We start from the raw sequence: 10,021 nt of genomic DNA on the forward strand, positions 1-10,021 counted from the left end.
GGGGGGGCACCGGTTACGGGCATGGGTCCCTGCTTCACCAGCGGTAGAGTCGCAGGCCGCGGGTCCAGGACGCGCCCTCCCACGGCCGGGGTCCCCCTAGCCCGCCAGGAAATCCTGGTCCCTCCCCCAGGCCGGCGGCCCCTCCTCCGGAGCCATGGAGCCGGGCCCGGGGGCCCCGGGCTCTCCCGCGGAGCATCCGGAGGCCAGGCCCGAAGTCTCCGAGTCCGAGGCGGCCGCGCAGACCGCGTCGCCTTCGCGGGAGGCGGCGGACGACCTTCCGCCCTCGTCGCCCTCGGGGCTCTCCTCGCGGCCGCCGACCGCGAGCCTGGGCGCGGGCAGGCCGCCGCTTTGCCAGGCCGGGTGGGGCGGGATGGCGGCCGGCACATTTCTGGAGGCCGGCCTGGCCCGGGTGCTCTTCTACCCGACGCTGCTGTACACCCTGTTCCGCGGTAAGGTGCCTGGCCGAGCGCGCCGCGACTGGTACCACCGCATCGACCCCACGGTGCTGCTGGGCGCGCTGCCGCTGCGGAGCATGACGCGCCGGGTGAGCCGGGAAGGGAGGCCCGGCCGAGCCGGGCCTGGGAGCCGGCGAGCGCCGCCCGCGCCTCGGCGGCCCTCTCTGAGCCCTGTTTTTGCCTCGGCAGCTGGTACAGGACGAGAACGTGCGCGGGGTGATCACCATGAACGAGGAGTACGAGACGCGGTTCCTGTGTAACTCCTCAAAGGTGAGGGGCCAGGAGCGGGGGCTCGGGCAGCGGCGTCCGCCAGCCTACACCGCCACCCTGGGTCTAGGAGAGCCGGAGGAGGTTGGGGGAGAGGGAGCTGCGGGTGCTCGTACCCGTGAGACACGTGCCCCAGGCTTTTTCGCCGCTTCAGGAGGGGGGTCTGGTCCTCTAAGCTTTAATGACTGCGGCTGGAGGTAGAAATTAATTATGAAAAAGAAACTGATATGAAAGGCATTTAAAAGTGGAATTGAGGGGCGCCTGGGTGTTCAATCGGGTAAGGGCCAACCCCACCCCCCCACTCCCCCCCGCCTTGGGCTCAGGTCTTGATCCCCTGTTAGTGAGTTGGAGCATTGAGAAGTGAGATGATTTATTTTCAGAAATAATCAAATAAAATCTGTGCCGTCTAGTTAACAATAGGCTTACAACCTATTGGAAATACCCCCGCCCTCTTAAATAAATCTCCTTACAGCTTGCTGCCCACTGATAGACCCCTGAAACATGCGGAACATGACCTTCCTCGAACTCATGGCTGCCTTAATGTTTTTATTACCTAGGTTTACTAAAAGTCAAGTAAGCTTATGTTATCTCAGCTGCAATTTGTTGGCAAAAAGACACTTAAAATGGTTAATTTTCACTGGAGACTAAAGTTTCTAAAAGTTAAAATTCTGCTAAATGCAGTTAATGCTGATGGAAATAAGGAAAGCAACTTTGTATGTAAAAGTAGATATGTTAAAAAAAAAAAAAAAAAAAAAAAAAGGAGTGGCGCCTGGGTGGCTCAGTCTGTTAAGCGTCCGGCTTTGGCTCAGGGCATGGTCTCCTGGTTTGTGAGTTCGAGCCCCGGGGCGGGCTCTGTGCTGATAGCTCAGAGCCTGGAGCCTGCTTCGGATTCTGTGTCTCCCCCTCTCTCTGCCCCTCCCCTGCTCGTGATTTGTGTCTGTCTCTCAATAATAAATAAATGTTAAAAAAAAAAAAAAAAGAAATCCATTATTTATTGGAGGTAAAAAGAAAAAAAAATAATTTTGTCCTGAATCAGATTAGTAGTTTGGAGAGGAATGGCTTCGGACAAAATCTAAATGCAAAGGAAAGTTGTAGAAGGTTTGTGAAGGGAAATCTTTGGAAAGGAATATTATGTGGTCAGGACAGATTAAAGTTAAAATGAATGGATTTTAACGGGGGCGCCTGGGTGGCTCAGTCGGCTAAGCGTCCGACTTCGGCTCAGGTCACGATCTCACGGTCCGTGAGTTCTAGCCCCGCGTCGGGCTCTGTGCTGACAGCCTGAGCCCGTTTCGGATTCTGTCTCCCTCTCTCTGACCCTCCCCCGCTCATGCTCTGTCTCTCTCTGTCTCAAAAATAAATAAACGTTAAAAAAAAAAATGAATGGATTTTAAAAGTACACTGGTAGAAAATTTAAATTGCCTCTCCTCTGATCTAAAAGTTGGGGGGCGCCTGGGTGGCGCAGTTGGCTAAGCGTCCGACTTCAGCCAGGTCACGATCTCGCGGTCTGTGAGTTCGAGCCCCGCGTCGGGCTCTGGGCTGATGGCTCGGAGCCTGGAGCCTGTTTCCGATTCTGTGTCTCCCTCTCTCTCTGCCCCTCCCCCGTTCATGCTCTGTCTCTCTCTGTCCCAAAAATAAAAAAAAAATAAAAAAAAAATTTAAAAGTTGGGGAGGGGCACCTGGGTGGCTCAGGCATTTAAGCATCCGACTTCAAATTGGGCTCAGGTCATGATCTCACAGTTAGTGAGTGTGAGCCCTAAATCGGGCTCTGTGCTGACAGCCTGAAGCCTGCTTCAGATTCTGTGTCTCCCTTTCTCTCTCTGCCTCTCCCCACTCATGCTCTGTCTCTCTCTCAAAAATAAAAATAAACATAATAAAAGCTGGGGAAATGGTGGCAATACCCTCGCTGCGGGCTTCCAAATGCTCCACATTTATGTTATTTCTGCAAGGCATATGAGGTATGGAGGATTATAACAATACAAAGGGCTTTTACTGGGATACATGGGAGCCATTTTGCTACACTTAGCCCAGTGTGTGCTGACTTGTACTTAAAAACATGCACTTCTAGGGGCGCCTGGGTGGCTCAGTCGGTTAAGTGTCTGACTTCTGCTCAGGTCATGATCTCACCACCATTTGAGTTCGAGCCCTGGAGCCTGCTTTGGATTCTGTATCTCCCTCTCTCTCTGTCCCTCCCCCGCTCATGCTCTGTCTCTCTCTCTCAAAGACAAACATTAAAAACAACAACAACAAAAGAAAAACACATGCACTTCTGTTCCCTGCTGCCCACCTTATCCAGGCCCTCCCCGTAACAGGCGGGCCTCCCCTACGAGAAGCTAGAGTGCCAGAAGGAGAAACACAGGGAGACACCACCATGATAAGATCACAAGTACCTTTTTCATTGCAAGGTTTAACACAGGTAAAAGAATAGGTAAATTTCCTGATGATCTGGATAAAATATAGAGGCCTTTCAGAATATTAGGAATGTTTTTTTTGAGTTGGCCTGGAAAGAAATAATGCTTTTGTTGAATCAGACTCTTAATGAGATAGAGAAGCGTTCTGTTTTGGCAGCAGCTGAGAGATATGGGGATGATTGACTCCTTAATTATCATGGGACTGGAGGTCCTATAGGGAGCTCCCAGTTCCCTACTGGGGTTCAGGCAGTTCCTCCCCAAGATCCTAATTGGGACTATGATAATCCCATTGCAGAATGGTATCGTTGCCATTTCCAAGAAATCAAAGGAGGTCGAAGGTTAAAATCTTAAATCATGCTAAATTAGCCACTATTTTACAGACACAGGATGAAAGCCTGGTGGCCTTCCTGAAAAGGTTAAAGTTAAATATACAGCTATCTCCCCTGTTACCCCCTGCCAAAGCTCAGATGATTCTAAAGGACAAATTTGTCACTCATTCGGCTTCCCAAGGTCCTGGCACCAGTGCCATTTATGTGGCTATTTAGGGCACTGGAAACAAGAATGTCCTCAGAGGGGCAATGGAAGTTGAAACCCCCATAAGCCATGCCCCTGGTGTGGAGTCAGTCACTGGAAAATCTGAATGCCCTCGGGGACCTGAAAGGCTCAAATAACCAATGCCCCTGAAAAGAACTGATCTCGCCCGAGGTTCTTCATGGTTGGCTCCCCTGAACCAACTTTATTGGAAACCCAGAGCCTCAGGTAACTCTGGAAATAGAAGGAAAGCCAGTTGATTTCCTTCTTGACACTGGAGCCACCTTTTCTGTCCTTTCCATTCCCGGCCAACCATCCAAATGCAGAGTAATGATTAGAGGTGTCTCCAGAAAACTTAAGACTAACTTTTTCTCTCAGCCTCTGGGGTGTATACAGGGAGACTTTTTTTTTTTTTTTTTTTTTTCACATTCTTTGTTTTTATAATGCCAGAGAGCCCCACTCCCTTGCTAGAAAAAGACATTATGACTGAATTAGGGACTATAGTGCTACTCCCTCCAGGACGGATAAACAGTTGCCTAAACTTATAGTAATCTGGATATCAAAGGTCAGTCTTTCCTTGAGGTAAAATTAAATACGCCTTATGGAGTTGTTCCTATGGAAACTTGATGGGCAACGGAAGATTTTGAGGACTGAGAACCAAAAACCAGTTCAAAAGCTTAATTATTCTAAGCAACAATATCACAAGATCCAAATAAATATGGAAGAGGGCGGAAAAGCTATAGTTGGAAAAAAAAAAAAATTGACCAGACAGTTCAGGGACTTTTTGGATGGCTACAGTACATCTTTACATCCCATGGTGTGACCTCCTTCCTAGGAGGCATTGCGTTTGGAATATTAATGCTTGTTGATCTAATATTCTTTTTGTATGTCATTTGTAGAAGCCGTTGCACATATGCCAGAAAAATAAGAAAATTTTGCTAACCTAAGACGTTCCAAATACCCTCTCATTATTTTGGACCTCTGGATCGACCTCTGAACCTGCCCTGACTGCCATACCCTTTCAGCAGGAAGCAGTTAAGATCAGTCATCATCCCAATTCCTAATGGGAATTAGGAGTCACGTGTTCAAAGTGGGGAATATGATATGAAAAGATGGGATTCAGTAGGCAGAGAGGGAAAGGTTAGGACCTGAGGTCCCTGGGTGGAAACACACACACACACACACACACACACACACACACACACATTTTGGAACAATGCTGGGAGTGCAGCCACAGCAAACCCTCTGGGGGCAGGGGAGGAAGATTCCTCTTAAGAAACAAATGTCTGTGCCTTGTGCCCAAAATAACCTAAAAATGAAAACAGAATCTACTTAGAAAAGAAGAGGAGGGATTGTGAGAAATTAAGTGAGAGGATTTATTTTCAGAAATACCAAATATAAGCTGAGTTGTCTAGTTAACAATAGGTTTAGACCCTATTGGAAATATATACGAACCCCTCACCCCAGCACAATGGAGTCCCAAATCTCCTTTGGGAGACCTTTCACTTCCTGGTTCTTCTTCCCCTCTCCTGCCGGCTTATTTTTCGCAGGCTTTGCAATGAGCACGTGCCAAAGAACTGAGGTCTCTGCATCACCTCAAGGAATGTACATTTGTTCCAATCAGATTACTTTTTGGCCTTACATGGGCATAGGCGACTTCCAGGTAAGGCTGTAATCTCTGTAGTACTTAGCCAATGAGGAATCAGGGGAACGACTTCATGCTAGGAGATAAATTGCCTGCTGCAACTGCCCCGAGTGTGCCTGTCCATCAGGCACCTGCTCTCGTAAGAATGTTGATTAAACCCTGGCCTCACTGTGCTCTGAGTCTCCGTGTCCCTTCTTTGAATGGGCCAGTAGGCTTATTTCTCACAAGGCCTGCATAGGGCTCTGCACTGATGGTGAGAGTTGGTTTGGGATTCTCTCACTCTTGAAATAAATAAGTGTGTATATATATAAAGTAGAATTGACAAAGTCTGACTACTCCTTTGTACACAAAGGTATTTTTAATTTCAGTAACTCAAGTCAGTAACCAAACCGAAAGGCAACTTCTCTATGGCTTGCTGATTTCATTCATTCAACACTCACTCAGCACTAAGGTCAGGCATTGTCTTAGGCATTTAAGATGAAGGCCCTATAAACTCTAAGAAGAAAAGCCACCTCCAGCCCCCAAGAGAAATTTATAAAACAACCCATTGAAAAAGTGTATGATTCATTTGGCATTGATGGAATTTTTACTCATATGTTAACGATGTATGGAACTCCAGAGAATTGTCGTAAAAGAGTGCAGACCTAAAACATAATTTTCATTGAGTTTGAAAGCTTGTTTGTGGAACTAAGGTTATTAGACATTGTGCTGTCTTTATATAAAGATGTTGCCCTGTCTTTATAGTGTTTGCCATCTATTAGCACTTTTTTTGTCCTTGTTTATTGTACTGATACAGCCTAATGAAGATGCTGTTATTTCAACTGGTAGGTTTTTTTTGTAACCTTAAAAATGGACTCACATTTAAGATACATTGATTAGTGATGGCATACTTTTTTAAAAAGTTTATTGAGAGAGCGCGGGAGGGGCAGAGAGAGAGGGAAAGAGAGAATCCCAAGCGGGATCCACACTGTGAGTGCAGAGCCCATCGCAGGGCTCAACTCACAAACTGTGAGATCATGACCTGAGCAGAAATCAAGAGCCCCTGACACTTAACTGACTGAGCTACCTAAGCACCCTGATGACATACATTTTTAAGAAATGGACAACAGTTCCTTGGATTTCCTAAAGTACTTTGCTACAAGGCCTCAGGAATTATTAGCCAAAATGGTAAATGTTCCTTAGTGTGATCATTCCTGTGGAACAAGAGTCACAAAAAGTACTTGGTCTCTGGCTGTGAGGCATTGACACTTGTATGATGCAGCTATATTATCCAACTAGCCTAGAGAAAAAAAATGTCCAAGGCAGTGGTTCTCACATTTTAATAAGCCTAAATATTATCTGGAAGTCTTGTTAAAATAGCAGATTCCTATGTACAACCCCTGAGAAATTATGACTTGGGAACTTTAGGGTGGGGTCCAGGAATGTGAATATTTAGCAAGCTCCCTAGGTATATCTGGTATAATTGATACAAAGTCACATGCTGCAAAATTGCTGTTTTGTGTTAATTTCATACGCAGTATAAAATATTGACCTTCACTCAGTGATAAAGTCTTTGGTTCCAGCTAGACAGATTAATAACCATTAGCTGGAGCCTATCAGGACTCTCTTTTTTTTTTAAAGATTTTATTTTTAAGTAATCTCTATGCCCAAGATGGGGCTAGAGATCAAGAGTCATATGCTCTACTGAGTCACATGCTTAACCTAGAGATCAAGAGTCACATGCTGTACTGAGCCAGCCAGATGCCCCCCTATCTGGAGTCTCAAGGTAAAAATTCAAATAAATAAATAGTCTGATAATGCCAGAGGGCTTATTTCCCCTATTGCTTATTCTTTTCTTCTTCTGAAGTGATAATACTGCACTAATAAAGGTAGGTGCATTGTTTTAATTTTAAAATGGTAACTCTATTTTCTACCATGCAATCTCAAAAAAAAAAAAAAAAAAGGTAAAGTAAAAAGGACACTTATAGATAAAGAAATAGAAAGCTCTTGCAAAATATAGTACCCCAATCCTGCAGCTGCGTCACTACACGGGTGCCAAGATTATCCATAAAGTTACACAACTTTTGTAGATGAATTTTAATACAGCTAATATTTTGCAGCTGAAGATAAAATACCCAACGTGTACTTTAAGAACATTTTAGGGGTCTGGGTGGCTTACTCGGTTAAGCATCCAACTCTTTTTTTTTTTTTTTTCTTTAATGTTTATTTTTGAGAGAGAGTGTGTGTGTGAGCAGGGAAGGGGCAGAGAGAGGGAGACACAGAATCCGAAGCAGGCTCCAGGCTCCGAGCTGTCAGCACAGGGCCCAATATGGGGCTCGAACCCACAAACTGTGAGGTCGTGACCTGAGCCGAAGTTGGACACTTAACCAACTGAGCCACCCAGGCGCCCCAGCATCCAACTCTTGATTTTGGCTCAGGTCATGATCATGGTTTTGTGAGTTCCAGCCCTGTGTTGGGCTCTGTTCACTGACCACTGACTGAATGGAGCCTGCTTGGGATTCTCCCTCTCTCCCTTTCTCTCTGCCCCTCCCCTGCTCACGCTCTGTCTCAAATAAACTTAAAAAAAATTTTTTTTAAATATTAGACATAATTCTAAATCAGTAGCACAGCTGTTGTTTGATCAAAGACCAACCATGCAGGTCAGCCATTTTAAAGGCATTTCTGTAAGAAGTTTCTTGTTTAAAAAAAAGTGAACAGTGTATTCACGCTGTAGTAAACTCTGAAGCTTCCTTGTTGTTTTGCTGCTTCTTAGGAGCCCATATTCATAGCACTCATGTCAGGTTTCTTTCATTCTCTTTTTTATGCTGGCGGACTTGGTTCCAGGAGTGGAAGAATGTAGGAGTTGAGCAGCTGCGACTCAGCACAGTAGACATGACTGGAGTCCCAACCTTGGCTGACCTCCAGAAAGGAGTCCGGTTTGCTCTCAAGTATCAGTCGCTGGGCCAGTGTGTCTACGTGCATTGTAAGGCTGGGCGTTCCAGAAGTGCTACTATGGTCGCAGCGTATCTGATTCAGGTAGGAAAGGTCTTTCTGGACGGGTCCATTTACAGCAGATTTCTAGAACTTCAGTAGCATGGTCTATTGGCAGGCCTTCCTAGAAGGAGCCATGTCCCCAGTTACAGGCTGTTGGGAGATGGAAAGCACCTGGATTTTGCGGATAGGCTGACCTCTGGCGTTGCTACCTACCAGATGTGTGACCTTAGGCTAAAGTGTCTTCCCCTCTCTGATGCTCAGTTTCCTCAAACTAAATTTGTTCTGAGGTTTGAACGAGAAAGTATGTCAAGCACTGACCTACAGCAGGCACTCAAAAAATGAAGCGCAAAGGATGTTAACACCAGTAAAAGGCTAAAGCACTTTTTATAAATAGCACTCAGGAAATCCAGTACTTTAGGTAGTAGTGCTGATCACTTATAGCCCTATAGTACTCAAGATTTCTTAAAGTATTTCAGAATAAAGTTCTAGACATTTGTGTCTAGAAACAGAGGCTCCAATGGAATTTTGCCTATCACCTTATGACTGGTAGGTGTGATACTTTCAAGAGTATTTACAAGCAAATACTCTTTAGTCCATTACTAAATGGACTGTTATACACCCCCCAACTTGACTCATTTTTGTTACCTATCTGGCCCCTGTAGAGCATTTATTAAGTTATGTGGATAGTTTAAGGAAAAAGGAAATGTACATGTAATAGGCATCGCTCTGAGTTACTGTGGACTGGTAAGTACATGATTTAACAGTATTAAAGCTTTGATCATTAGGACTCCATTTACTGGAAATGGGTTCTCAGGAGGATATTTTGGGCTGAGTGAGAATTGACTCAGAGGGCTTGAAATCTGTAGATTCTTTGTTCTGTTGAGTTCTAAACCAATATGTATCCTTAGAACACAAAGATAACCCTCCTGGTAAATCTAAAAAGTGCTGTTTTCCCAGCCACGGTGACAAGTTACATAAAAACATCTACCATGTACTCTCTCCAGGAAACTTCTAACCAACAGCCCAGCTCCCAGAGGACATCTGATAGGCCTATGCCAGCTTCAAATAGGATCTCAGCTTTGCATGTTCAACCTTCTTTTTTCAGGGTTTGGCAGAGCAAGAATTAGGTAGAAAGACTGACTTGACCTCCCAGCCCATTGCAAGTATTGTGGGACTAGTTGGCCGAGGGAATAAAAGTGCCCCCCACCCCCGCCATTTATAATATATGAGGCATGTTTTTTAACTCCCCTCAAAATGGAGTTTTTAAAATAATGAAATTCTAAGGGCCTTTAGCATCTGTTATTAGGTCAAGAACACCTTAACACCTCCTCCTTTCTTTCTCTGATTTCCCAATCCTGTACTTCAGGTGTACAACTGGAGTCCAGAGGAGGCCATAAGAGCCATCACCAAGATCCGGTCACACATCCACATCAGATCTGGCCAGTTGGAAGTTCTTAAAGAGTTCCACAAGGAGATTACTGCAGGGGCAGCAAAGAAGGAGACTTACCACACATCACAGACGTGAAATACACAGATTAGAAAGAACTCAAGACGACCCTGCTTGCTACAGAATCAAATAGTGTAACAGGACCAAGGGGGCTTAAGCCCAGACTTGACAAAGCAGGAATGTGCTAAGTAATGGATAATTTCACTCCCCTTGTCTTGTTTCACTTTCCTGAAGTAACACTGTTGTGTGCTAAGAGAGAGATTTAGTGTGGCTTCAATTCACTGGCTAAGGGGAT

General features: G+C 45.4%; 1 protein-coding gene across 1 annotated transcript; it reads left to right on the top strand.

The window, feature by feature from the left end:
* The first annotated feature begins 85 nt into the window (after positions 1-85).
* PTPMT1 (protein tyrosine phosphatase mitochondrial 1) lies at positions 86-9,985 on the top strand. Its single transcript, XM_042957945.1, has 4 exons — positions 86-544; positions 645-725; positions 8,130-8,321; positions 9,646-9,985. The coding sequence occupies exons 1-4, from the start codon at positions 155-157 to the stop codon at positions 9,802-9,804; spliced, it is 822 nt and encodes a 273-aa protein (XP_042813879.1). The 5' UTR covers positions 86-154; the 3' UTR covers positions 9,805-9,985.
* Positions 9,986-10,021: the final 36 nt, after the last annotated feature.

This window comes from Panthera tigris, chromosome D1 (genome assembly GCF_018350195.1).
Source record: "Panthera tigris isolate Pti1 chromosome D1, P.tigris_Pti1_mat1.1, whole genome shotgun sequence".
Lineage (NCBI taxonomy): Eukaryota > Metazoa > Chordata > Mammalia > Carnivora > Felidae > Panthera > Panthera tigris.

Coding starts and splice junctions, on each gene's coding strand:
- PTPMT1 (XM_042957945.1), top strand. CDS start 155: ATGGAGCCGGGCCCGGGGGCCCCGGGCTCTCCCGCGGAGCATCCGGAG. Junction 545..644: donor TGCGGAGCATGACGCGCCGG/GTGAGCCGGGAA, acceptor TTGCCTCGGCAG/CTGGTACAGGACGAGAACGT. Junction 726..8,129: donor TCCTGTGTAACTCCTCAAAG/GTGAGGGGCCAG, acceptor ACTTGGTTCCAG/GAGTGGAAGAATGTAGGAGT.